The 25,594-nt window shown below is 33.0% G+C and overlaps 5 protein-coding genes across 5 annotated transcripts; 3 read left to right on the top strand and 2 right to left on the bottom strand.

Annotated features, from left to right (window-relative positions):
• The first annotated feature begins 6,573 nt into the window (after nucleotides 1-6,573).
• Nucleotides 6,574-9,935, top strand: LOC124437075. Its single transcript, XM_046987097.1, has 2 exons — nucleotides 6,574-7,443; nucleotides 8,824-9,935. Exons 1-2 carry the CDS (start codon nucleotides 6,739-6,741, stop codon nucleotides 9,598-9,600), a joined length of 1,482 nt encoding a protein of 493 aa, XP_046843053.1. The 5' UTR covers nucleotides 6,574-6,738; the 3' UTR covers nucleotides 9,601-9,935.
• Nucleotides 9,936-10,257: 322 nt separating this feature from the next.
• LOC124437079 (NACHT and WD repeat domain-containing protein 2-like) lies at nucleotides 10,258-16,944 on the bottom strand. The gene is given in 10 exon segments (XM_046987103.1): nucleotides 10,258-12,867; nucleotides 12,870-13,677; nucleotides 13,771-13,962; nucleotides 14,043-14,686; nucleotides 14,781-15,051; nucleotides 15,154-15,338; nucleotides 15,442-15,517; nucleotides 15,520-15,585; nucleotides 15,669-15,913; nucleotides 16,777-16,944. Coding segments are annotated over 9 exon segments (4,713 nt in total). The 5' UTR covers nucleotides 15,753-15,913; nucleotides 16,777-16,944; the 3' UTR covers nucleotides 10,258-10,480.
• Nucleotides 16,945-18,289: 1,345 nt separating this feature from the next.
• Nucleotides 18,290-20,500, top strand: LOC124435806 (solute carrier family 35 member C2-like). The gene is made up of 10 exons (XM_046985767.1): nucleotides 18,290-18,540; nucleotides 18,662-18,812; nucleotides 19,004-19,067; nucleotides 19,154-19,226; nucleotides 19,299-19,394; nucleotides 19,472-19,544; nucleotides 19,619-19,702; nucleotides 19,776-19,951; nucleotides 20,017-20,140; nucleotides 20,205-20,500. Exons 1-10 carry the CDS (start codon nucleotides 18,424-18,426, stop codon nucleotides 20,285-20,287), a joined length of 1,041 nt encoding a protein of 346 aa, XP_046841723.1. The 5' UTR covers nucleotides 18,290-18,423; the 3' UTR covers nucleotides 20,288-20,500.
• On the bottom strand, nucleotides 20,344-22,186 carry LOC124435814 (purine nucleoside phosphorylase-like). The gene is made up of 7 exons (XM_046985776.1): nucleotides 22,031-22,186; nucleotides 21,921-21,955; nucleotides 21,568-21,740; nucleotides 21,366-21,469; nucleotides 21,111-21,286; nucleotides 20,861-21,032; nucleotides 20,344-20,769 (listed from the first exon to the last, which is right to left on the bottom strand). The coding sequence occupies exons 2-7, from the start codon at nucleotides 21,944-21,946 to the stop codon at nucleotides 20,551-20,553; spliced, it is 870 nt and encodes a 289-aa protein (XP_046841732.1). The 5' UTR covers nucleotides 21,947-21,955; nucleotides 22,031-22,186; the 3' UTR covers nucleotides 20,344-20,550.
• Nucleotides 22,119-25,512, top strand: LOC124435804 (diphosphomevalonate decarboxylase-like). Its single transcript, XM_046985765.1, has 16 exons — nucleotides 22,119-22,205; nucleotides 22,292-22,421; nucleotides 22,537-22,607; nucleotides 22,703-22,770; nucleotides 22,850-22,899; nucleotides 22,965-23,090; nucleotides 23,160-23,214; nucleotides 23,574-23,670; nucleotides 23,744-23,791; nucleotides 24,249-24,323; nucleotides 24,393-24,488; nucleotides 24,568-24,693; nucleotides 24,762-24,880; nucleotides 24,951-25,002; nucleotides 25,075-25,140; nucleotides 25,212-25,512. Exons 2-16 carry the CDS (start codon nucleotides 22,361-22,363, stop codon nucleotides 25,296-25,298), a joined length of 1,197 nt encoding a protein of 398 aa, XP_046841721.1. The 5' UTR covers nucleotides 22,119-22,205; nucleotides 22,292-22,360; the 3' UTR covers nucleotides 25,299-25,512.
• The last annotated feature ends 82 nt before the right edge of the window (nucleotides 25,513-25,594 follow it).

The following is a 25,594-nucleotide window of genomic DNA, read 5'->3' as shown; positions in this document are numbered from 1 at the left end:
CATGGTCTGAAATATTTTCTTCATAACATTCTTGATAACTTTTTTAAATCAATTATTAATATTAAATATAAAAAGTACAATAAAAATGCTTCATACTCTCTCTGCTCTAATCCCAACCCACCTTACCGAAGGTAGACACACGTGTCAAAATATGAGATCAAATTACAAAATTCGGACAATCATATGGTCGAAATGTTTTCAACAACAACAAAAACAGTCCTTCTCAGGACTATACCAACCTGGACGATCTACATCTACAAACATGGAACGATACTCCCGGTTCAAACCATTTACTTTATGGTATTGTTTATATAGAATAGTGGCAATAAAATGGTTAGGAGATGCTTTTGATTTTTGGGGCACTTGTTAATCTGATTCTAGTTATTCAGAACGATTATTTATAAAGGCAGAAGGCATAACAGTAAATATTAACCATTTTGTGTTAGAAAAAAGCGTAACGATCGAAGGAAAGCTTGAATATTTTTTCTAAGGATATTTACGGCCTTTACGGCGTGACTTAAGAATATCCAGAACGGATTCCAGCTGCATAAAGCTCTAAAAAGCAAGCCATACAAATTTTTGAACTGTTAATTTTACTACATGTTGGTTTCGCTGTCTTTTAATCACTAAGCACTATTATTATTATTGATGGATGAAATCTCCCTAAAACTGGCTTGTCACATCCTGGCTTTTTATATACGTAAAAATGGAATTTCACACTATAACTTTAATAAATATCATAAAAATAACAGTTAAAAAATTCTATGACTTGCAATTTTCTTCGCTCGATGCAACTAAAATCAGATCTGGATATTCTTTGGTAGGGTGGTTTCTTACAACGAAATGCATACTACATGCATTTACGTAATAAATTGGACGGATGTCTCGACGCGATCAAAAAAAGTCCTTTGAATGCGAAAAGTGTACTGTTTAATCATAAACTTACTCGAGAAGTGAAGTTACTTTTTAGATTGAATCATGAAAATATTGTAAGGTAAAAAGAAAGTTACTATCCAAAATGAATTAAAATTTTATGACATAAGTGTTCAATTTAGACGATACAAATGGCTTGGCTTATAAAATTTGTAAAAACTATTTATAAAAAGTAGATAATGCTTTTTCCATGAAACCCATGGATGCTTTTGTTCATGACGAGAGAGTTATATTGTATAAGGAGGCTGTCGTTCATCACGAGGGAGTTATAAGAAAGTTACATTGTAAAAGGTAACAAGTAAAAACTTGTAAACATGTTTAGAGTTGGTTTAAATTATAAGTCAAAAAGACAGAAGTTGTTTGAACCCATCCTTTTATGTTTTAGTTTGTTTTATGAGAAGAATTCTTGTAAAGAAAAGAAAATTTTGAAAACAAAAAATCTTGTTTTCGGTCCATGCCTCCCGATGCCCCGAGGTAGTTGAGCACTAGAGCGTCGCATGTTAACTAAGGGAACCAGATAATCCTGTCTGTCATGAAGCCCATGGATGGTTTACTCGTGATACATGAGAAACAGTAAATGAGAGAGTTAAATCAGAAAGATATAAACCAATAAAAATTGTATAGAACATGTTTAAGGTTGTCTTGAATTATAAGTGTCAGAAAAAGGCACAGAGTCAGATGAAGTTAATTGAAACATTGCTTGGTTTATTTTATGAGAAGAACTCTTGTAAACAAAAAAAAAGATTAAATTCGAAAGCTAAAAACCCCGTTTTCGGTGCAGGCTTCCCCATACCTTCTTAAGCGTAAAGCACTAGAACGCCGCATGTTAACGTTTCGGTAGGAGATTTCGGCCCCTCCACGCTATCCTACTTGAAATCCGCTCGAGCGCATGCGCAGGAGATTTCTCTTAAAATTGTTATTAAGCATGCTATTTACTTCAAAATCAGTGCTAATAGATGCAGTTAGTCGTTGCCATGACCATGAGCTTGGGCAGCTGGTAGTGTCGATTACGCATGCTCAAGCAGACTGCGCATGCGCAGATGATTTATCTGAAAATTAGTGACTGAGCGAGCTAATTACTCCATGCTAAATGACTTAGCGAGTTAATTGCCATGACCATGAGCTTGAAGAGTTGGTGGAGTTAACTACGCATGCTCAGATTAATTCTCAATTAATTTGTAACAGGAGCAGGCTCTAAAATTATTGCTTGTAAATGCGCTGAGGAAGTTTTCAATCAAATAGTTTGGAATGTTCTTTGTCTTCTCAAGCTTGTTTTGACAAATGCGTATCAAACTCAGCTACTATCAACACTCCGCAACAACGTTAGAAATGTTTTTATTTTTCTCTATAACTTTGCATCTGCATATATACTGCATGCCATATCTAAGCTTTCCTTTGATTTGACAGAAAATGTTTTTATTCACTCTTACATCTTCTGACTTTATAATTAGGCGTTCTGGATTTCTAAAATAAGATGCCCTAAGAGCATCTTCTTTGTATTTTATTTACACTATTCTACAAGTACAATACTATGTTCTACCATTTGATTGTCCGAATTTTGTACTTTGATTTCGAATTTTTGACACATGTGTTTACCGTCGGAAAGATGGATTCCTTAAAGTAAGATGGTACTTCTCAATTTGTCACAGTAAGATGATGTTTCTCATTTTGTTAAAGCTAAATGATATTTCTCAAAGTAAGATGGTATTTTTGAATATCTCAAAGTAAGATGGTATTTTTGAGTATTTCAAAGTAAGATGGTATTTTTGAATATTTCAAAGTAAGATGGTATTTTTGAATATTTCAAAGTAAGATGGTATTTTTGAATATTTCAAAGTAAGATGGTATTTTTGAATATTTCAAAGTAAGATGGTATTTTTGAATATTTCAAAGTAAGATGATATTTTTGAATATTTCAAAGTAAGATGGTATTTTTGAATATTTCAAAGTAAGATGGTATTTTGAATATTTCAAAGTAAGATGGTATTTTGAATATTTCAAAGTAAGATGGTATTTTTGAATATTTCAAAGTAAGATGGTATTTTTGAATATTTCAAAGTAAGATGATATTTTTGAATATCTCAAAGTAAGATGGTATTTTTGAATATTTCAAAGTAAGATGGTATTTTTGAATATTTCAAAGTAAGATGGTATTTTGAATATTTCAAAGTAAGATGGTATTTTGAGTATTTCAAAGTAAGATGGTATTTTGAATATTTCAAAGTAAGATGGTATTTTGAATATTTCAAAGTAAGATGATATTTTGAATATTTCAAAGTAAGATGGTATTTTGAATATTTCAAAGTAAGATGGTATTTTGAATATTTCAAAGTAAGATGGTATTTTGAATATTTCAAAGTAAGATGGTATTTTGAATATTTCAAAGTAAGATGGTATTTTGAGTATTTCAAAGTAAGATGGTATTTTGAATATTTCAAAGTAAGATGGTATTTTTGAATATTTCAAAGTAAGATGGTATTTTTGAGTATTTCAAAGTAAGATGATATTTTTGAATATTTCAAAGTAAGATGATATTTTTGAATATTTCAAAGTAAGATGGTATTTTTGAATATTTCAAAGTAAGATGGTATTTTGAATATTTCAAAGTAAGATGGTATTTTGAATATTTCAAAGTAAGATGGTATTTTGAGTATTTCAAAGTAAGATGGTATTTTGAATATTTCAAAGTAAGATGGTATTTTGAATATTTCAAAGTAAGATGATATTTTGAGTATTTCAAAGTAAGATGGTATTTTGAATATTTCAAAGTAAGATGGTATTTTGAATATTTCAAAGTAAGATGGTATTTTGAGTATTTCAAAGTAAGATGGTATTTTGAATATTTCAAAGTAAGATGGTATTTTGAATATTTCAAAGTAAGATGGTATTTTGAGTATTTCAAAGTAAGATGGTATTTTGAATATTTCAAAGTAAGATGGTATTTTGAATATTTCAAAGTAAGATGGTATTTTTGAGTATTTCAAAGTAAGATGATATTTTTGAATATTTCAAAGTAAGATGATATTTTTGAATATTTCAAAGTAAGATGGTATTTTTGAATATTTCAAAGTAAGATGGTATTTTTGAATATTTCAAAGTAAGATGGTATTTTTGAATATTTCAAAGTAAGATGGTATTTTTGAGTATTTCAAAGTAAGATGGTATTTTTGAATATTTCAAAGTAAGATGGTATTTTTGAATATTTCAAAGTAAGATGATATTTTTGAGTATTTCAAAGTAAGATGGTATTTTTGAATATTTCAAAGTAAGATGGTATTTTTGAATATTTCAAAGTAAGATGGTATTTTTGAGTATTTCAAAGTAAGATGGTATTTTTGAATATTTCAAAGTAAGATGGTATTTTTGAATATTTCAAAGTAAGATGGTATTTTTGAATATTTCAAAGTAAGATGGTATTTTTGAGTATTTCAAAGTAAGATGGTATTTTTGAATATTTCAAAGTAAGATGGTATTTTGAATATTTCAAAGTAAGATGATATTTTGAATATTTCAAAGTAAGATGATATTTTGAATATTTCAAAGTAAGATGGTATTTTGAATATTTCAAAGTAAGATGGTATTTTGAATATTTCAAAGTAAGATGATATTTTGAATATTTCAAAGTAAGATGGTATTTTGAATATTTCAAAGTAAGATGGTATTTTGAATATTTCAAAGTAAGATGGTATTTTGAATATTTCAAAGTAAGATGGTATTTTGAATATTTCAAAGTAAGATGGTATTTTGAGTATTTCAAAGTAAGATGGTATTTTGAATATTTCAAAGTAAGATGGTATTTTTGAATATTTCAAAGTAAGATGATATTTTTGAGTATTTCAAAGTAAGATGGTATTTTTGAATATTTCAAAGTAAGATGGTATTTTTGAATATTTCAAAGTAAGATGATATTTTTGAGTATTTCAAAGTAAGATGATATTTTTGAATATTTCAAAGTAAGATGATATTTTTGAATATTTCAAAGTAAGATGATATTTTTGAATATTTCAAAGTAAGATGATATTTTTGAATATTTCAAAGTAAGATGATATTTTTGAGTATTTCATAGTAAGATGATATTTTTGAATATTTCAAAGTAAGATGATATTTTTGAATATTTCAAAGTAAGATGATATTTTTGAATATTTCAAAGTAAGATGATATTTTTGAGTATTTCAAAGTAAGATGATATTTTGAATATTTCAAAGTAAGATGATATTTTTGAATATTTCAAAGTAAGATGATATTTTTGAATATTTCAAAGTAAGATGATATTTTTGAATATTTCAAAGTAAGATGATATTTTTGAATATTTCAAAGTAAGATGATATTTTTGAATATTTCAAAGTAAGATGATATTTTTGAATATTTCAAAGTAAGATGATATTTTTGAATATTTCAAAGTAAGATGATATTTTTGAATATTTCAAAGTAAGATGATATTTTTGAATATTTCAAAGTAAGATGATATTTTTGAATATTTCAAAGTAAGATGGTATTTTTGAATATTTCAAAGTAAGATGGTATTTTTGAATATTTCAAAGTAAGATGGTATTTTTGAATATTTCAAAGTAAGATGGTATTTTTGAATATTTCAAAGTAAGATGATATTTCCCAATAAATGAAACAGTTGATCTGCAACAACATAAGTAATGTTAAGTCAGGTAAAGTGAACCTCTTTTAAACATTGCATTTATTCCACTTGTTAACACATGTGTTTCTTACATGGGAAGAAATTTTAGCCTTTCCAACACCTACACACGTTGCATCTAATCTTTGGCTGTATTCTCCTTATTAAACTATATGATGTAATGAAATTAAAAAATTTTGAGGCAAGCTCACGATCGCTTTCACAAGACACGTAAATTCTTTCAATTTGTAGTTTAAATGAAGTCATGACCGTTTTTATCTTAACATAAACGATATAAACTTAAACGTATGCAGTAAAAATCTAATGAAAATATCTTATATCTTTCATTTTGTTGATCTTCCTGTAGCTATTTTTATCACATTTCTTGCCCACGTCGCGCGTGCTTGATACACGTAAAATTTTGTTTTTATATTTTCTTTGCATGTTATTCATTCCATTAATTTAATTTTCTTAGCGAAACTTCCTCGTCGTAAAGATATCTTCTTAATGTGCCAAATATTGTACAATTTGTGTATAACTTCAATTTGTGCGCCATCCCACGTTAAGTGTAAATCCAAAAATAGACCATCTTTATCGTTTTTCAATATCTTTCTTTATAAATTATTGATTAGTTACGTAAAATTCTCTTTCTGCCAAAATTCCTCTTTTTTTCCGTTGACGTTTTTATAAAAAATTATAGTCGATTGATTGCAAGATGTCATCTTCCGTCTTTGAAAGCAAGTTTACTTGCCTCCGCTGTTTTTTTAAAAAAATTTTTCAATAATATTCATATTCATAAACTATTCACCTGTTGTAAATTAGATGTAGTAGCCTTAAAACGTATTCACGATGCGTGGATTGTATCTCGCAGGAAAAATTTTCGAAAAGTATCCGTATTGTGGGATCGGAAGAGAAGACAATAGTTTCTGTTGAAACAGTTTCTGTTCAACTGAACTATATCATCGCCTATGAAGTGAAGAATGATAATGAATGATTATATTGTTCAGACGTCATAGATCTCGACGAGCAGATGTTGCAAGGCGGGAAAATGGGAAACGCAGTTTGTCATATGAATATGCGTGGGTAAATCGACTTCAACTACTGCACATGCATAAAATAGGGGAGATGTTTTGGAGTGTCTTCAGAGTACTGAACAACTTTACAGAACAATCTCTTATATGGCAACTACTTACGGCTTCGCGAAACCCTTAACAATTGCCGTATTCGGCGATAAAAATGTTGGCAAAACTTCGCTTATACGACGTTTCATCGGGCAAAGCTTCAGTAAACAACATAAACCGACAGTCGAGGATTATTATGAAGAGGAAGTAATCCGTGGAACACACAAATGCCGCCAATTGAAGATTCTCGACACGACCGGATCGTACGATTTTCCAGTTATGAGGCAGTTGGCAATATCCAAGGCTCAAGCGTTTATCTTGGTTTATTCATTTGACGATCCAAAATCATTTGAGAAAATTAAATGGCATCGTCAAGAAATACTAAAATACAAAAGTCATTCAAACGTTCCTATGTTGATCGTATGTAATAAAACAGACCTTACTGACATTAACAATTTAGAAGGAATCCTAAAAGATTCTTCTAACAATGTTGCTTTGCCATTCCTCAATGATCTACGTTCACAGGTGAAAATAGTCGACGATTGGAAATGTAAATTGATGTTTACATCTGCAAAGGTGCGCTGGAACATCAATAAAGTATTTTTTGAACTTGTGAACATTGAAGAAGAGGATCTTGACAATAAAAGCAAAGATAAAATGGTGAATCGAAGGAGACGTTCAAGTTTATGGTATCATATTGTATGTCCAAGTAATCGGTCACAACGAGCAGCCAAACATATGGTCCGCACAAGATCTTTATCTGCTTAGTTTAGATGAGAAAATACTGGCAGATGCAACTAAAAGACAATGTATCAAATACGCACATTTTTCATCTTCCTTTGATGTTGTGTGTATCTTGGCTTCTTCATGGTCACTGTTGCTGTTTTGGCATCAGTTTTACGACGCTTGGTGCGAGGAAAAATGTTCTTCTGACTTTACAAGAACGATGTGTTAAATTCATGTGTGAACATAAATCATTTGAGTTTTTAATAGTTCCTCTTTGTACTGTACATATATTTATTGATCAGTGAGTGCATTACAATTTTTTTCCTTTTTAAACGTATTATTTTGCACCTTTTCATGAATTTCCAAGTGGATTGCTTAGAAGATCGAAACATAAATAATTTTTCACTTAAGTTTTGTCGTGGTTGACTATTAAACGGTGTTTGACAAAATTGTTATTTTCTTTTGAAAGTTCATCTCAGTTGGAAAATTCCGAAATGTTAATTGCTTTAAAGTATTTTACCTAATGACCGAAGAATCTAGCTCTGTAGCTTTTGATGTCTAGGCATTTTCTAGTCTTTGTAATAAATTCTTTGGTCTTAGAAACAATTAAATTTCCTTAGTTATTATCGCCCACATTTCCTTGTGAAGTATATCCATGGAAGGAAATCAATATATGACTGAGAGGGGATTAGGTTGTGTTTTAATAAGAATGTGTTTTAATAAGAATGTATCTTAAGCTGCAGTATCAGTGAGAAGGAAAATCTCTGGCCATCGTAGCATTATAGTTTTATACTAATAAAATATCACACGACTGTCAGCGCACTATTTTTAGACGAATACGACATCATTTGGATTAATGTATTTCTTCAATGAATCTCAGTTCTCCTTCTCCTTCTATGAAAAACAATTTACATATGACCTTGACAATACGGCATATTTCACAGTTCGTCTTTGTAACTCTAAGCAATGAATATATATTTTTACTGTAACCGAGAGGTTATATTGCTTTATGGACGTGTCGCATTAAAAAGACGGTTTGGTTAGTTTATGAAATTATACATTTCAAAGAAATAACATCTTATTAATTGGTTAAAAGGAAAAAGTCTGATGGAGGTCCTCTAAAATGACATCATTTTAATCCCCTTTCTCGAGCCTAACTTGTGATGTAATAATGGATTGTATGAGACTACTGTAGCTTGAAGTGCTATTGTTGACTCACGTGTTGAGTTCCGCTAATTATTGCGTGCAAGTTGTTTAAACAAATGCTTATTTCATCAAAATTTCCACACTTTACTGGCGTGTGTTTGTCAAGTGGCTACTAAAGTTGTCATGGAAACAAATTATGGTTATATATATATATATAAATCTCGTGATTCAACATCCTTTAGCTCATGGCTAACACAACCAAGACGGTAGTCAGTTGACATATATATGGCTAGTGGATACCAGAGAAGTTTTGAGAAAATGAAAAATCCCAGACAAGAGGGAAAGGATACGTTAGTGAAAACTATTGCAGTTATTGGCGGTTCAAAAACTGGCAAGACATCGCTTATTTCTAGATTTTTAGGCAAACCTTTCGATGAAAATCATTCACCTACAGTAGAGGATCATCATGCTGGAAAATTTTACGTCGGTGATACTCTGTGTCATCTTGAAATCGTTGATACTTCGGGTAGTTTTGAATTTCCTGTTATGGAGCGTTTGACTATGAAGAAAGCAAATGGATACGTTTTTGTATATTCTTTACATGACGAACAAAGTTTTGAGCGCGTCGAAGCTGCTCTAAGACGACTAAAAGATTTGAAAGATATTAGCAAGCTTCCTGTTGTCATTGTATGCAATAAAGCAGACTTAGCAAATATTGTTGCTCTTAGAAACATTCAAATGCGTTTAGATGCTGGCGAATGTACTTTAAACTGTTCAAGATTACCCAGCGGAACGAATGAAACCTTGGACATTAACAGTCTCAGCGTTGTTCAGATTTTGCGCTCACAAATACAACGGGCTCACGAGAACGGTTGTAAGTTTTTACTAACGTCGGCGAAGTACCGTTGGAATGTGAATAGAATTTTTGAATTATTATTTCAAGATGAAAAGCTTGAGAGAAGGAGTAGTTTAATGAAATCAACGTTAAAAACGAAACGAGAGAAGGGATTATCTCGCGTGAGAAGTCTTTCTGCTTTAATGAAATGACGTTTGACTTTTTGACAAGTAAAGCAGAGAAAGATTTATGGATAAGTACTCAACATTCGTTTTGTATATAGTTGCGTAATCCACTATTGTCAAAAGTGTTCGGTGGAATAACTTTTAATGTGGGATGATAGCAAATACGTGATTGCTTGCGCGGTTCTCTAAGACCGTATGTGGGAGATGACCTAACCCTAAGAAGAGGATATTTATTTCTAATATATCTCAAAGACAAAGATATTTATACTAATTAAAAATCAATTACTACATGTAAAATACTCAATGTGAAATATATATACATATAATATATCAATGCAATAACACCGTGGAAATAATTTCAAGAAATCGTCTCTTTGTTTTGCGTTATGGTTGCTATAAAACTTTAAAGTGAAACTAAATGGATGGCTTCAAACGTAGTGAAGAAAAATTCCTTCGTGGCTAAAGGACGTTGTATTCCCAATAAGTGGGATGGTCTTTGTTGTTTAGCTCAGATCTACATCCATTCCGTCTTTCTTTTTCGTCAAAATTTCAAAACTTTGCTTCTTGAAAATAAACATTTAAAACACCACAAATGCAGGTCATAATATATGGTTTTTAACTTTTTAAATTTCTCTGTGGCTTATAACACCAAAACCTCAGTCACACCCATTCCGATCCTACTCGTCAAAGGAAGTTAAAACAAATTTATTAATTTGATGATTTCATACTCATTATCTTCAATTAATATATTTATAAATTTTAATTGTCAAAAATTATACTTGAAATTCCGTAATTTGTCACTGTCTAAACATTCTTATGAAACATTTGTATGATTAAATACGTATATCGTCTTCCTTTGGGGAAGAAATATTTATATTTTATGGATGAACTTCATTTAAAATGTGGTTCATTTTTTCTCAGCTAGAGTATTGTCCATGTTATCTGTATCATCATCCCAATCAAGAATATGTAGGAATTCAAATACTGCACCGTAGTTCTTAGGATTGTAATAAGGATTTTTCAAATCAATACTGACTTCTTTATCTTGTTTATGACCCATGAAAGTAAGACTTGTTATTGAAGAAGCTTGACTGATGGCCAATACGATGTTGTTGCCATCTTCGGACAAGGCGCAGTCCGACACAGCATGGTCAGCGGTAAATGATCCTATCTGTATTCCTCGTGAAGTATCCCACAATCTTATTGTGCGATCTCCGGAAGCAAACGTCATTGCTCGTCGTCCGTCGGCGCTCATCTGAATGCCGTTTATCTGATGTCGTATGCCACAAGGCAACGGGAAAAGAGGTGCTCCTGATCGCAAAAGATAGCTCATAACTGTATTGCGATATTCCTTTTTGAATGAACAAATAATGATACCACTGATCGAGGATGCAGTAACGGCATGAATTTTAGCTCCTTTGATGGGAATTTTACATTGTACTTCAGAAATATTGACGTCCCAAACAACTAAATGTGTACAATCATTTATCTTCACTTCATCCACAAGATATCGTCCATCTTGTGTAATAGTTGCTTGACACAGTTTAGGAAAACAATTCTCTACACGAAGCCAACCAATCAAACGTTTCGTGTCCAGGTCCCACACTGCTGCTGCGCTATTCTTGTAAGAACAGACGAGAGTTTTGCCATTCTTACTCACAATAACAGTCTCAATGCATTCCTTGTGGCCACTCTTCAGCTGAGCAACCAATCCTCCGTGGTCTAAAGAGATCAAATTTACGACATCTCGCTTACTGGAAAGCATCAAAACGTATTCTTGACCAACGATTGCAACATCACTGAACTGTCCACAGCGAGGTTTTATGTTCACGCCTGATCGTTGTAGGAGACGAAGAGAAAGATTTCTTCGTTTATAAAGAGAACTCGCTCGTCTTTCTAACCGATTTCGACTGTTCATGTTTGGAAATGAGACGCGAAGTTTTTTAATCAATCGTCCTTCTTCTAAATCAATCAATGCAAGTTTACCCATACTTCTGAGAACTGCTCTTGTTTCATCGACAACAAGAACGTCATCGGCTTGTGTTCCTTTCAATGTTCTCACCTGGGTACAATTAGAAACATTCCATACGACAATATCTCCTGAAACTTTCGATCGACTTACTGCCTGTCTTTGTTCACCGCGACTTTTAACAAACGTTATATTTCTTATACAGTTGTCTTTGTTCTCCTGAAGCAAACCTTGCTGAATTGTCTCTTCCTTTTCCAGATCCCATACTCGTAATATCTCGTTGTCCGACAATGTCACGAGGACGGTTAGATCGTTAGCAATTATATCGGTAATGATACTTGTCGGAGGATGCCGGAAGACATTCGTTAGCTTCACGCCTGTCTCAAGACTCCATACACTAATATCGTTGCGACTGTTTGTAGAAAGCACGAAATGACCGTCTGAGGATAATCGAGGATTTACAATGTCACCTCCAATGTTACGAAGCCATTCACCATTTGACAAACGGAAAACACGAAGGTCATGTGATTGATGTGATGTAGCTAGAACAAGACCATCGCCTAACGGAGCTAGAAAAACTTCAGCCACTTTATCAGGTGACGCTTTCTCATACATATCAATGTGATGAACCAACAAATCAGTAAATATTTCATAAACTTTCACAAACTTGTCATTTGTACTGGCATATGCAATGTATTTTTTCCAGCCAGCAATCCTATTAATGTAGACTTCATTTTCGATCTCATTGATCACGTGACCAGTACGTAGGTTCCACATTCTTATCACGTGGCCAAATACTGCAACAAGTATATCTTTGGTGTCACCAGCAATTGCAAAGGACGTTGCAGGTGAAGGACTTTCAAAATTCCACACGTTTTTGAACGTGCTCGTTTCATAGACATCAAGATTTTCACCGGTATCCAAAATGAACAAACGATTATTTCTACAGAAAAGAAGCCGTTTTACAGTGCGAGAAATTGACATTGTTCTGATGATCTCACCACTTCTGACGTCCCATAATGCAACGGTATTTCTCGATGTCGACAAACCCAATGTTGAATCCGTGGTTAGATCGGTTGGTCCGTACAACTCTGTGGAGGTATGCAGAAGTTTCGTTCCAGGAGGATTTAGACATCCTGTATTAGGTACCAGACCTTGTGAAAATTTTCGAGCGTCATTTAGGAGACGGGTAATATGGTCTGACGAAGCAAGATCTGTCAATCTTCCTATTAGTTGAGCTGAAAGTTGATGGGGATCAATTTGCAAAGCATCAGAAGACATTCTTAACGCATCTACGATCATCTTCAAATCTTGATCCATAGGACAATGTTTTCCAGTAAAACATTCAGTACATAATCAATACTAGTAGCAGTCAGCTGCGCTTGGATGAAAACAAAATTGCATAAAGCTTGGTTTTTAAGCTCTTCAATGTCGCCTAGTTTGCATAGATAATGAGGCAGATCGTGAAGTCGACGATTAACGATGAGTGGATCTTCGGAAGAACCCTTTGTACGCTTCCCAGCATAATGTTGGGCAAGACTTCGATGGGCGAACTTAAGACTGTGTTCATGACTGGAGAGATATCGATCAAAGAGTAAGTAACGAATTATAAGATGACGCCAGGTCAGAATCAACATTCCATCAAAATAAACTTTCGTCAATATTGGAGATAGATCATGAAGAATTCTTGCTAGCTGAAAGGGCCTCACATTAAATCCTGGCGCCTTCCCAGAGATGTGATCGCGTGTAAGTATTTCATCTAACTCGCGCTCGCTAAGTCCAAAGCGAGCGGCTGATAAATATCCCATAATCCTTTGAATGGTCGGCTTGCCATATTTCTTCTCCACGGTGTTAAAGTATAGTTCAATCACGTGTTTTAATGACGTTGGGAGGTGTGAGTCTACGTTGCTTCCAGGAAAATCGGTCAGCGTCCTCTTCAGGCGAATGTAATGCAACAAAAGGTGAACGTAGAGGGGGTTGGGATATTTTTCTGCAGCTTTCAGTAACCGAATTTCCAATTCTTTTGCAGGTTCTGTGCCAATGTTATGAAATCCTGATGAAAGCAATGATTTAGCTTCACTTTTTTCCATCTCTGACACGTCAACGAAGTGATCTGATGCTTCTTCAAATGTGGCCTGTATTTGAAGAACGATGCAAAGTTGGTTAGTGCTAAATGCATGTTATGTAATAAACCTATAGCAGATGTATATTCTCTATAATAACGTTACCTTTAGGCCGTTGTAATAACCACCGTTTGTCAATGCTGTTAGAATTATTTTTACATTGTCAGGTAATTCATGCGGTAGCCATTTTAGGTTTGATTTTGGTAACTCGTCAAGACCATCAAGAATAATGACGATTTGTTTTCCTCGCGTAGCGTTGTGAAGCTGACTGTTGAACATTTTACAATCGCTTGGAAACTCTACAAAAGTAAGAGAAACGTTTTTATAATTTAACCAAGTTTCAAGTTTGTACATCAATTTCGACGTTCTCATTTTACCTCAGGAATTTTGTCTTCATAACCGAATACTCTTGACAATTGAAAGCACAAACTTCTTAACAAAAGTCTCAGCTGGCTCGAAAAACGTGTAGAACCGAGGAACCTGGTAACGAGTATTGTGTCTTGTTCTGGGCTGTCACTCAAGAGCTTTGCCGTCATAGACACCATTGTACTTTTTCCACATCCGGGTGATCCATGCAGAATCAAAGGAGTTGTTGTGTTCCCTTTAATATATTTATTGATACGTGTTTGGATGTGAATGGTTCTGTGAGATCCTTCGTCAATATTTTTAATGTTCTCTTGACATTTTAATAAATGTTGTGCAACTTCTTTGTAATGAATATCGTTGGTGTTAGAACAGGGTGACAATTCGTTATTCTTATCAAGCATTGCCTTGATGGTGTCGAGAACAGTTTGGTGAAAGTGATTTCGTTTCAGTATGTCATGTTTAGCAAACTCGTCATAAGTTACAACACTGCCATTTTGATGGCGATACTTTTGGCGGACCAGTTGTAACTCTGCTTTATCGTCGTTGCTTTGCTCTTCAAAACTTTCATTTTGTTGGGAAACTTTCTTCTCTACCCACAATGCTCTTGAGCCTTGGTTAGACAGTTCGGCACCAAGAGACGCAGCTTGTAATAACGCTGTATGAAACGACAGAAACAAAGTTATAACAAATAAATTTCATTGCCATACATCCTTTGACTAACAAGAGTTATGGTAATAACACAAACTCACCATTGAAAATATAACGTTGCTCACACTTCAGTTTGAATTGTTTTTCTTCTATCATGTCCAACACAAATTGTGAAGCTTCAGAAATTCTTTCGTTTGGCTGCTCAAAGCATGTATTTCTGAGAACGTAACACGGTATTTGATTAGCATCTAACTCGTAGAGACTTCGTATTGCGTCGTGATTGTTCGGTATGATCTCCATGAGCAATTCATAGTCTTTGACATCGATCTTCTCAGGAAGAAATTTTTCGCCAAAGTTCTGACCAACTAGAACCTTATATCGAAAAAAGTTGAAGGAAATCTTTTTAAGAACTTTTCAAGAACGCAACATGTTGTCAAGAATGTTTTTACAGGAAATAACGAACGGACTACGTACAATAAAGCCAATTCCTGAAGATTCTTTGTGAGCTGTTTCAATTTCTTCTTTCCAATCCATATACGAAAACTGCTCAGCTTCAATGTCAATCTCCACTATATGAACGTCGTGGTTATATTCACGACAAAATCTTTTCAAGTCAGGAAATATTCTTTCCTCTAAGATAAACTTCTCTTCTGACATATCTGAAATATAACAAGTAATGAATTTGAATAAGAAAAAACATTCACGACGATTGAACACTGTTATATTGTGTTACTTTTTCCTTTCAAATCTGATCTGTATTACCTTCTTGGAGTGTGACAACTACAATCTTCACCATCTTTGCAAGTTTTGGTATTAACGTGTTCACGTCACCTCGAAGTATACCTTGTCGTAAATGTTCGTGTAAAGTAGATTCTTTGTATGAATTTCTTTTGTTATCTTCTTCTCCTGTTACGAAATGTGAACGATTTTCTTCTTTACAAATGTAATCAGTTAAGGTTTAATAAAAAGGTAATAAATATGTAAAATACCTGAAGGATACACTTCTTCATTTTGTTTGGCAGGATAGACGTCAACATCCGATTCATCATCATCTTCATCATCATCATAATCATCGTGATATGTCACGCCTGCTTCCACATCGTGTTTTGTAATTTCAGATTTCTTGGTTTTCTTGATAGCTGCAGCTTCCTCGCTGCCGTCTGGTTCTCCACGTTTATGGCTTGTACCTGCCTTACCTTGGTTATCTTTGTTACGTCGAAAGATCCGCAGCATTCTAGAGAAAAATCGAGAGAAATTATGCCAAGTAGCTACTACTTTTAGTCTACATATTTAATTAAGTTTTGCTGCCTGCACAAATTATCTGCTATATTGGCTTTCAAATACTTTGATGTTTCCTAATTTTTGTTTATTTTTTCTATTCTTTCCGTTCAATAGCAATGCCACTTCCGTTACTGCAGCAACAATTGTGCTTGCTATCACGAGATTCAAATAAAATAACCATTTTTGACCTTATATCACAGTTAATCAAGCGGTATTTTTTGTTGCCCTGCTGTGGTCTATTTGCTCGCCTATTGAAATATATGTTAGCTAAAGCATCGAGACTTTGTCGTCTCTTTATCAAGGACTCGGCTATAACCCTCAAAGTCGCGTCGTCATAAATGAGTTGCAAAAAAACTGTGATTAATTCTGTTCTTAGAGACTCATTGTCAATTTTGTGTTAAATAATGATATGAATGAATGATTTGAACAAAAAGAAAATGCAAATATCCTCATATGAAACCACTTTTGTTTGCTTTTATTTGACAAAACCACCCGAGAAACAACAATTCAATATATTCATCAAACGTTAAGAAATTTCTTATAAACAGTTGATAAACTGACGTCACGACTACCTGTTAAGAAATGTTAAAAACTCTCAACTTTTAGGATAATTTGTTCAGCATATCGTTCTCATATGGTGGGCTTGGCGGTCAAGTTTTAGTAAATAACGCAGTCTATGTTTAAATATAATTTCAATAAAATAAACTTTGAACTACTGGCAACAATTGTTACAATCCATTAGGTTTCATAATAACATACTATGAAGCAAACGACATTAGCAATCGTAACAACTGTCCTTTTGAGATATTATTGTACCTGTAGCGTCGTGTCGAGCAGCACTGTCCCATCTTTAATCCTTCACTAATACGCGGTGAGCACAACTCTTCGATTTGAAAGTCATCCTAGGAGCGGGGTTCTGCCGTTTGTACTGTCTATTTTTATACACCTCGTTTTGCGTATCTTATACACTTACGGGTACATATTAATATTCAATAGGTAATATTTCTTTGTCTTGATTCACCATGCAGGAAATGTTGGTTTTATGTAAATACTTCGCGTCTTTTGAACAAAAATGGACGCATTTTGTTTCGTCAGGATTGTGTGATCTTTCACATATAGAATATTTGTCTTGTCTATGAGTGGAATGTTTTATGTGTGTTATAAAAATCTTGCATGTTGAATCAATATCAGTTTCATTTATAAAATTTGCCAAAAATTCAAACTTCCCCTATGAAAATATATTTTTAAGATTGACAATTCAATATTTCGCCTGTTCCCATTTTCAGCGAAAACCGTTTGTAATTAGGCAGAGAAAGTATCCTGTCATAAGATATCAGTTTCCATTGTTAGATATGACAAATAAACAATAATTGTTGAAGAAACTTCTATTCACTCATGTAGAGCCGATGAATTTCGAAGTCGGTATATGTTTATCATTGGTTTGAAGTATAATAAAAACGGACATCACCCTATACAAATAAAAAATCTTAACAGAGAGTCGTTAGTCATTAAACTTAGTTGTTATTGTCTGGTTCACCCTATCGACAAACTCAATGGCCGTTTTTATGCTTAAGACGGATAACACGTCTGGACGATTTATACGTCTAAGCTTTAAACCGTCCAGCATAAAGACGGGTCGACTTAACTCAAAACTAAACGACAAAATCAATTGATCGAGAGGAGTTAACAACTTTAGTTCGTCTGTCAAGACGAATTAAACGCAAAAGTCGTCTAGACGGTTAATTTGTCTTATGGCCGTCTTTATCCTTTGACGATTTAAGAGACGAATTAAAAAGATTCGTCTTAAGTCGTCCAGACGTATAATCCGTCTTAGGCATAAATACGGCCATTATTATTATTATGTAGGTCTTTCATTGATATTTTGTAGAGAACTGTATCATTTCATATTAAACCTTCAACAAAGAGATGAGGACATATTGAAACTTTAGTCGATGACCGTTCTGAATGTTTGAAGTGTTTGTGCTATTGAAAATTAATTTTTCTTAACGAGTTCCGTAATTTAGCAGTCAACTTTGTCCCTATTTTGTTTTTTCTTCGAAGAAGGTGACAGATCAGTCTGAAAAAGACTGTGAAGTCAGGAGCACTGATCTCTTTAAATGTATGGGATTACCAGAGGTACTTGGTGGAATCGACGAATCACATTTTCTTTATCAAAACACACCCCACAAAAACTCATTTCCAATGGGTCATTATCAGTGCTCAGAATGTGTAATGAGAACAAATTGTGGAAACATTTCGTTCAAATTACACAACGTCGTGCAAATTGCAAAACATACGCTGTACATAGTATCAAAGGCTCATATTTTGGTCTTATGGTATTTTCGATTCTTGTGAAATATCTTCATACGTTGCAATTTATGATATTATTTTGGTCAAATTTCTCTTTTTGAAAGCGACATGAATCCTTGGGGCTATTCATTTCTTTCGCAAAGATGTATATGAATGGAAATTATGAAGACAGGAAATTTAATTGGAAAAGCGTTGAAAATATTATCATGTATTGTATTCATGTATATATTTTCAATGAGTTTAACGTTTTACAACAAATGGATTATGAAGGTTTGCAACCAACTTTTATGATGAATGAAAAGTTTAATTATATATATTTCATAATGGTGACTTTTTGTCTCTGTGCAAAAAGCTACATGGTTGATTTTTTTCAATTTCTTATTTGATATAGAAACTTCATTTTCCTCTGACGCTGTCTATGGTTCATTACAGTGTTGTGTTCGTGGTTGTCGCATTAATAAGAAAAATTTGGGAAATACGAACTAACAAGAAACGTATTATGTTAAAATGGTCTGTCTATCTTGTAAGAGTTACTCCTACAGGTGTGAAAGATGAAAATACTTCAATGTTGGTATTTTGAATGAAAAATAATGAAAGAAATTATTTTTAAGATATAAATTGGATACATACATAACTTAGCTTGTTTTTTTTAAGGAATGTGAAAATTGATGTGAAAAGTTGCCTTAATATGTACCTACATAACAATGTTAATTCATTTTTCCATTTCTTGCAGCAATAGCTACAGCATTAGACATTGGTTTTTCTAACTGGAGTTTGATGTTCATAACTGTTTCCTTGTATGTAGGTGTTGATAACATGAGATAATTTATTATATTCAAGTACATTGTTGCAACAAAATGTCATTAAATGATTACTTCCTCAGGTACACAATGTGCAAAACTACAGCAATTATATTCATATTAATTTTCTCCATTCTATTTGGGTTAGAAAAATTTGTAAGTATCTCTGGTGTTCATGTGAATACATTGTGTGGATTAAATTTAACTGTGTTTCTTGAATATTTTCAGCATTGTCAATTACTTGCTATTGTTTTTCTGATTTCTGGAGGCCTATTCATGTTTACATACGAATCAACACAATTCAATTTTAAAGGTTTTCTCTTGGTATGGAATTCTGTTTATTAAATTGATTGCAACATAAAAAAATTGACATTTAACAGTCATCATTAATGATTTCTCAGGTAATGACAGCAAGTTCAATGAGCGGGATTCGGTGGGCAACTACGCAACTGTTGCTACAAAAAGAAAGTCTTGGTATGTGGTAATTTTATGACTTGAAAGGATTTTCAAGCTTTGTCTTGTTGTTCATAACTAAGTTTGATTTCTAGGTCTATCTAATCCATTTGATACTGTTTATCATCTCCAACCTTTGATGACTTTATCAACTCTTCCCTTAGCCATTGGAATTGAAGGTAAAATCTTTATTTTTCATCTTAATAATAATCAAAGTTCATTTTTTATGGATTAAATGTATTAACTTCATAGGTCTACAACTGGCCGTGTCCTTACAAACATTTCGTGCTCCATCAACTCATGTAATGTTTGAGACGGCTTGTTTTGTACTGTTTGGTTCTTTTTTGGCCTTCATGCTTACAATGTCTGAATATTTATTATTGGCAAATACGTCTGGTATAACTTTGGCAATAGCTGGAATATTTAAGGTTGTTTAATACTGAGAAACTGTCTCATATTCATTTGATTTGATCTTGTATTTGTTGTTTTTTAGGAACTATGTACTATAGTACTAGCTACGGAGTTAGTTGGAGATGAAATGAATGGAGTGAAATTTGGAGGACTTGTCATTTGTCTTCTTGGTATTTCATTTCATGTCTACTTGAAAGCATCAAAATGTAAGTTTTGTCTTTGATTGCTTTACTGTAGTGAATTTCAGTGATGGATTTTATAATGTTTCAGTTGATGATAATGAAGATGAACACAATCAGTTGTATGATGAAGAAGAAAGAGAGCAGATGTTAAACAATTCATCTTTGGATTAGTATTATCATAAGAATGATTGCCCGTTATTAAAGAGATACTTAAACACCACCAAAGATTGGATTGAAATATCTTTGATGAATGTAAATTATACAGGTAACTAATATAAATTATTCTTTATTTGGAATGAAGCTATTTTTGATTGGTAAATAATTAAAAACAAAGTTTATATCAAACAAGAATCAAATTATAGTATATCAACTGTAAAGTTGAAATTACTGTTTCCTCTTGGGCGACAACTTTTTTCCTTTCATCTTGCATATATTCACTTCAACTTTTGTACAAAATGTGTCACCAATGTTTCAATATCCTTTGAGCGTTTTTTGCCAACTTCTAACACTTCATTGTGGCAGACAACATTGTCATCATCATAGGACATAATTGCAGCATTGGTTATCAAAGATATTCCTAAACATTTCATACCACAATGAATGGCAGCAATCACTTCATGTACTGTACTCATTCCCACTGCATCTGCTCCAATCTACAAACATGAAATATTTGATATTTATATGGTGTAGTTAGTGAAAATGTACTTTTGAATATGAAAAAAAGCTATAGGTTTCTAATCTTACTCTATGTAGATAGTTTAGTTCTGCAGTTGTTTCAAATGATGGTCCTCCAACACATGCATAAACACCTTCTTGGACAAAGCTTGAAAAGTTTAATTCATTTGAAGTATTCTTGGCAAGCTGACGTAGCTCTTTGTTGTAACAGTTATTCATTGACGGAAATCGTTCACCAAATCTTAAAAAAAATTTGAAATCATGGAACTTCAAGGAAATTTATGACTCAAACTGATTTTAAATGACTCATCTAAACAACCTTTCTTCATTTGATCCTCTGAGTGGATTTTCTCCAGCCAAAGACAAAAGGCTGATGTGATCTTTGAGAATCATAACATCACCAACTTTGAAGGATGAATTAATACCACCAGCAGCATTAGTTACAATCAAGGTTTTAACTCCAAGCAAATGCATAACACGAATTGGAGTAGTCACCTTACAGATATATGACAATGTTTGCATGAAATGTATCAAGGTTGTTGAAGTAGACAATTGTGGTGATTTATTTTATTACCATATTTAATGAATAACCTTCGTAGTAATGAAATCTTCCCTGCATACAAACAACCTGTTGTCCACTAAGCAGACCAAACACCAAATTTCCTGAATGACCTTTAACTAAAAACATCATAAAATAAAAAGATGTTTCATTGCGCTTGTTAAGAAATGAATGTATATTGGTAAGGAAATTGTGCTTCATGAAATAAACAACTAACCTGTGCTCACAGGGAACTTAGGTATTGTTTCATATGGAAATGTGTTTGGATCTTGTAGAGCATTTATCAAATCACCAAGACCCGTACCACATATTACACCAATGGCTGGTCGATACTTTGTATTCTTCTGCAAGTATTCAGCTATCATTTTCAACTCTTCATAAGTCAAGTTACTAGTGTTTAACAAACAAAACATTGTCTTCTCAACGTTTATTATCGCCACAAGGGGGCAAGACAATGAAAGTAAGGCAATTGTTGCTATTTTATAATATCGAGGCTGAATGGGGCTAAATCACAATAAACGTAAATATATTAAACACGACCTAATGCGTAAGAATTTAGACTGCACAAACCTCTGTTTATTTTCGTTGGGATTCATTGCAACTAACTAAAAAATAAAATATATTTTGTTTGATGATAAATTGAAGATGCAAATATAAAATCGGGCCAGGAAAACACGTACATTTCAAATGCAAACAAGAGATAAAAGGATTCATGAACGTAGATTATGAAAATCGAAAGTTGCTGGTCACGTGGTGAAATCATATTTAAAGGACAATATGGACAATATCATATTTTCTTTTACAATGGCGGAATTTCCACTTTTCTCTCAGCAAATGAAACATTACATGTCATAGGTATGCCTGCAGTTTCCAACTCGTGTCGTTGATGCTTTAGAGCTAAAATGAGCCAATTTGTTATAAGTAGGTTGAATTATACCTAGGATTGAAATGACAATGGTGCAGTGGTACAACCTGTCACGATTAGAAGTAAATAAATTAGGACAATTTATATGGATAAGATGGAAGTCATTACTTGTACGGCTCCTGTAAATTTAGCTGTCATTAAATACTGTAAGTAAGCGTACATGTATATGTGCAAGAATTCAAAACAATATGCTTGAGAAGATTAAATTATGTCTTATGTAATGACAGTTATTATAAGCGAGAATGTATGTGTGTTTGACAGGGGGAAAGCGAGATGAAGAACTTATTCTTCCTGTCAATTCATCCCTTAGTGCAACGTTATCTCAAGAAGAGGTGAATTACCCATTTTCAAAGTCACCGTACTTATCTACCATATTCATCACTAATATCTAACCTCAAATTCTTAAGGATAATTTTATCCTTTTTAGCTCTGTGTAACAACAAGTGTGGCAATAAGCTCAAAATTTTCCACAGATAGGATTTGGCTGAATGGAAGGTTCATTGAAAACTTTAATGAAACACATTGCAAAGTGTTAAATTGCTTAGTTTACTTTGATTTTCTTTTCTACTTTCAGAGAAAATTTCATCAAAGATTATCCGAGGCTGCAGAATGTATTGAAAATAGGCAAGGTTATATTCAGAAAATACCTTTATATTTATTACTTTTAATTAGTAAAATTCTTGTTCCAGTTCGTGAAGAATACAAGAAAACTGGAAAGACAGAATTGATGAACTCAAAAGTGCACATATGCTCGGTCAATAATTTTCCAACTGCTGCTGGACTTGCTTCATCAGCTGCTGGCTTTGCTTGTCTTGGTAAAGCACAAACACACAAAAATATATTTAAAAAGGGAACCGTGATTCATCATGATGATATTTTTCTAGCATTTGCGCTAACAAAGTTGTTCAAGATAGAGTGTGATGTTTCTGTCATTGCAAGGTACATCTATCCTTTATCATCCTATGTGGTACATATTTATCCTTTAGTATCCAATGTGGTACACATCTATCCTTTATTTGTGGTACATATATATCTTTTATTGTCCTATGTGGTACATATCTATCCTTTATTATCCTATGTGGTACATATCTATCCTTTATTACATCCTATGTGGTACATATCTATCCTTTATTACATCCTATGTGGTACATATCTATCCTTTATTATCCTATGTGGTACATATCTATCCTTCATTACATCCTATGTGGTACTTTTCTTTGATGACTTTAGAACTACTCTTATATCATACATGAAAAGAAAATGTTGATCTTACAGTTACAAATATTATAATTATATAGACAAGGTTCTGGAAGTGCATGCCGCAGTATCTATGGCGGATTTGTTGCTTGGGAGAAAGGTGAAAAGTCAGATGGAACAGATAGCATTGCTGTTCAGGTAATTAGTGGTTGTCAATAAGACACTTCAATGTTGCAGTAGCTGTATGTTGACTTATATCATCTATTTTAAGGTTGCTCCAGAAAATCATTGGACAGAAATGCACATTCTTGTTCTTGTTGTGAGTTTTATTTTACCTTATATTTAATGCAATTGCTTCAATGACATTGTTTCTACTATAATGTAAAACAAATTCCGAAGAAGCAAGACATCTTGAAATTGCAAAATATGAATCAAGACAAGACGAGAAGTAAACTGTAAATTTTCGACTTTATTTCAAAGTCATCCTCAGACAGAATGATATTTAAAGCCATACATACACATATATATTTACAACGCATGAAATAAGTAAACAGAAGTAAGCAATAGAAATTAAATAGTGTCATATTTACAAAGGAAGAGTTGGAAGAGGTGTAGTATTTCAAAAGTATGAATTGAAACTGCTGACCCGATCGGTAGAATGAGTGTGTTATAAGTTAAGAAAACTTTCTTCAAATTGTCAGCTGGTCATGGTTATTGTTTCTGCTGGTCTTTATCTACATCACAAACATTTTTATTTCATTGTGTTGTTTATATAGGTGAGTGAAGAGAAAAAGGAAACCAGTAGCACTTCAGGCATGCGAAGAAGTGTTGAGACAAGTGAACTTTTAAAGGTTTTAGTCTGTAGATGATAATTATCATGTTTAAGATGTAGTTTCAACTTAATTATGTGTTATTTGTAGCTAAGAGCAGAGCATGTTGTACCTCAAAGAATGTATGAAATGAAGCAAGCCATTTTGAATAAAGATTTTGAAAAGTTTGCTGATCTTACAATGAAGGTTGATTTTTGAAAAAGTTTTAAGCTATTCACTTATCCATAACTATCCTAACAAATATTATTCGTGATTCTTCCTTTAGGATAGCAATCAATTTCATGCTATTTGCTTGGATACATTTCCACCCATAATACCTCCTTATATGAACAGCATTTCTCACAGTATTATACAACTTATCTCCAAGTACAATGAACTATGTGGAACAAAGGTAGCTACAAGTTAAAGTATTAACTTTCTATTTTTTACCATCTTATGGTATATTCTGTTATCATGTAGGTTGCTTATAGTTTTGATGCTGGCCCAAGTGCCGTTCTTTTTCTTCGTGAAAAAGACGTTCCTGAATGCTTAAGCTTGATTAAAACTTTTTTTCCTCCAACGCAGGAACAAGGGGAAAGGTATTTTGTGTCAATTTAATTCATGACAAATGCAGCGAAATTTGATAATGTTTTTGATATTTTCATTTAGTTTTCTTCGAGGACTTTATGTTAATCTTAGCCCGGATAGTGACACGTTTCACGTAATATATCGTTTTTTATTATTAAATCATAGTTAAGTATTTTTCGTGTTAATATTTAATGTTTCTTTTTAGGGCATCAAAGAAAAAATTGCACTGCCTTTAACTCCTGGTGGAATCAAGTACATTATTCATACTCAGGTAATCTTTCGTGTCAGTTCTTACTGAAGCTAAGTGTTCTTACTGCTAGTTTTGCCTCATTTACAATATAGGTTGGAGATGGACCAAGAATAGTTAAAAATCAAGAATGTTGTCTTTTGAATGCAGAAGGATTGCCAAAAAAATCTTCAGATAACTGATACTTTGGAGTTTGGACTTTGGAGTTTGACGTGAGCTAGAGCCTGGTAACGAAATTATTTTTGGCGGGAAATAACATAGACTTTAAAATATTACGTTCAAAAGAAAGGAAAACACTTTTTCAAAGAACTAAAACAACGATATTTAACAGTTTTTGTGTTTTGTATTTCACACATTCGTGTTTTTTGTAAAATACTTGTGAAATGAGCTTGGAAACGGGGCTATTTTTTGCGAAATTTCCCAAGAATTTTGACCAGTTGCGAGCGGTTTTACTTGTCCAAGATGACTTCGGTAATGG

The sequence above is a fragment of the Xenia sp. Carnegie-2017 genome, unplaced genomic scaffold (genome assembly GCF_021976095.1).
Source record: "Xenia sp. Carnegie-2017 unplaced genomic scaffold, XeniaSp_v1 HiC_scaffold_16, whole genome shotgun sequence".
NCBI lineage: Eukaryota > Metazoa > Cnidaria > Anthozoa > Malacalcyonacea > Xeniidae > Xenia > Xenia sp. Carnegie-2017.
This window is presented reverse-complemented; position numbering and strand designations above follow the sequence as displayed.

What these genes read in the sequence shown, in the direction of transcription:
- LOC124437075 (XM_046987097.1), top strand. Translation starts at nt 6,739, where the DNA reads ATGGCAACTACTTACGGCTTCGCGAAACCCTTAACAATTGCCGTATTC. An exon ending in TCCGCACAAGATCTTTATCT is followed by an intron (nt 7,444 to 8,823) that starts GCTTAGTTTAGA and finishes CCAAGACGGTAG; the next exon opens with TCAGTTGACATATATATGGC.
- LOC124435806 (XM_046985767.1), top strand. Translation starts at nt 18,424, where the DNA reads ATGGAAATTATGAAGACAGGAAATTTAATTGGAAAAGCGTTGAAAATA. An exon ending in TGTAAGAGTTACTCCTACAG is followed by an intron (nt 18,813 to 19,003) that starts GTGTGAAAGATG and finishes CATTTCTTGCAG; the next exon opens with CAATAGCTACAGCATTAGAC. An exon ending in ATGTTCATAACTGTTTCCTT is followed by an intron (nt 19,068 to 19,153) that starts GTATGTAGGTGT and finishes TTACTTCCTCAG; the next exon opens with GTACACAATGTGCAAAACTA.
- LOC124435814 (XM_046985776.1), bottom strand. Translation starts at nt 21,946, where the DNA reads ATGAATCCCAACGAAAATAAACAGAG. An exon ending in CCCAACGAAAATAAACAGAG is followed by an intron (nt 21,741 to 21,920) that starts GTTTGTGCAGTC and finishes GTTAAACACTAG; the next exon opens with TAACTTGACTTATGAAGAGT. An exon ending in AAGGTTATTCATTAAATATG is followed by an intron (nt 21,287 to 21,365) that starts GTAATAAAATAA and finishes TATATCTGTAAG; the next exon opens with GTGACTACTCCAATTCGTGT.
- LOC124435804 (XM_046985765.1), top strand. Translation starts at nt 22,361, where the DNA reads ATGGATAAGATGGAAGTCATTACTTGTACGGCTCCTGTAAATTTAGCT. An exon ending in TGCTGGCTTTGCTTGTCTTG is followed by an intron (nt 23,091 to 23,159) that starts GTAAAGCACAAA and finishes ATATTTTTCTAG; the next exon opens with CATTTGCGCTAACAAAGTTG. An exon ending in CAGATAGCATTGCTGTTCAG is followed by an intron (nt 23,671 to 23,743) that starts GTAATTAGTGGT and finishes ATCTATTTTAAG; the next exon opens with GTTGCTCCAGAAAATCATTG.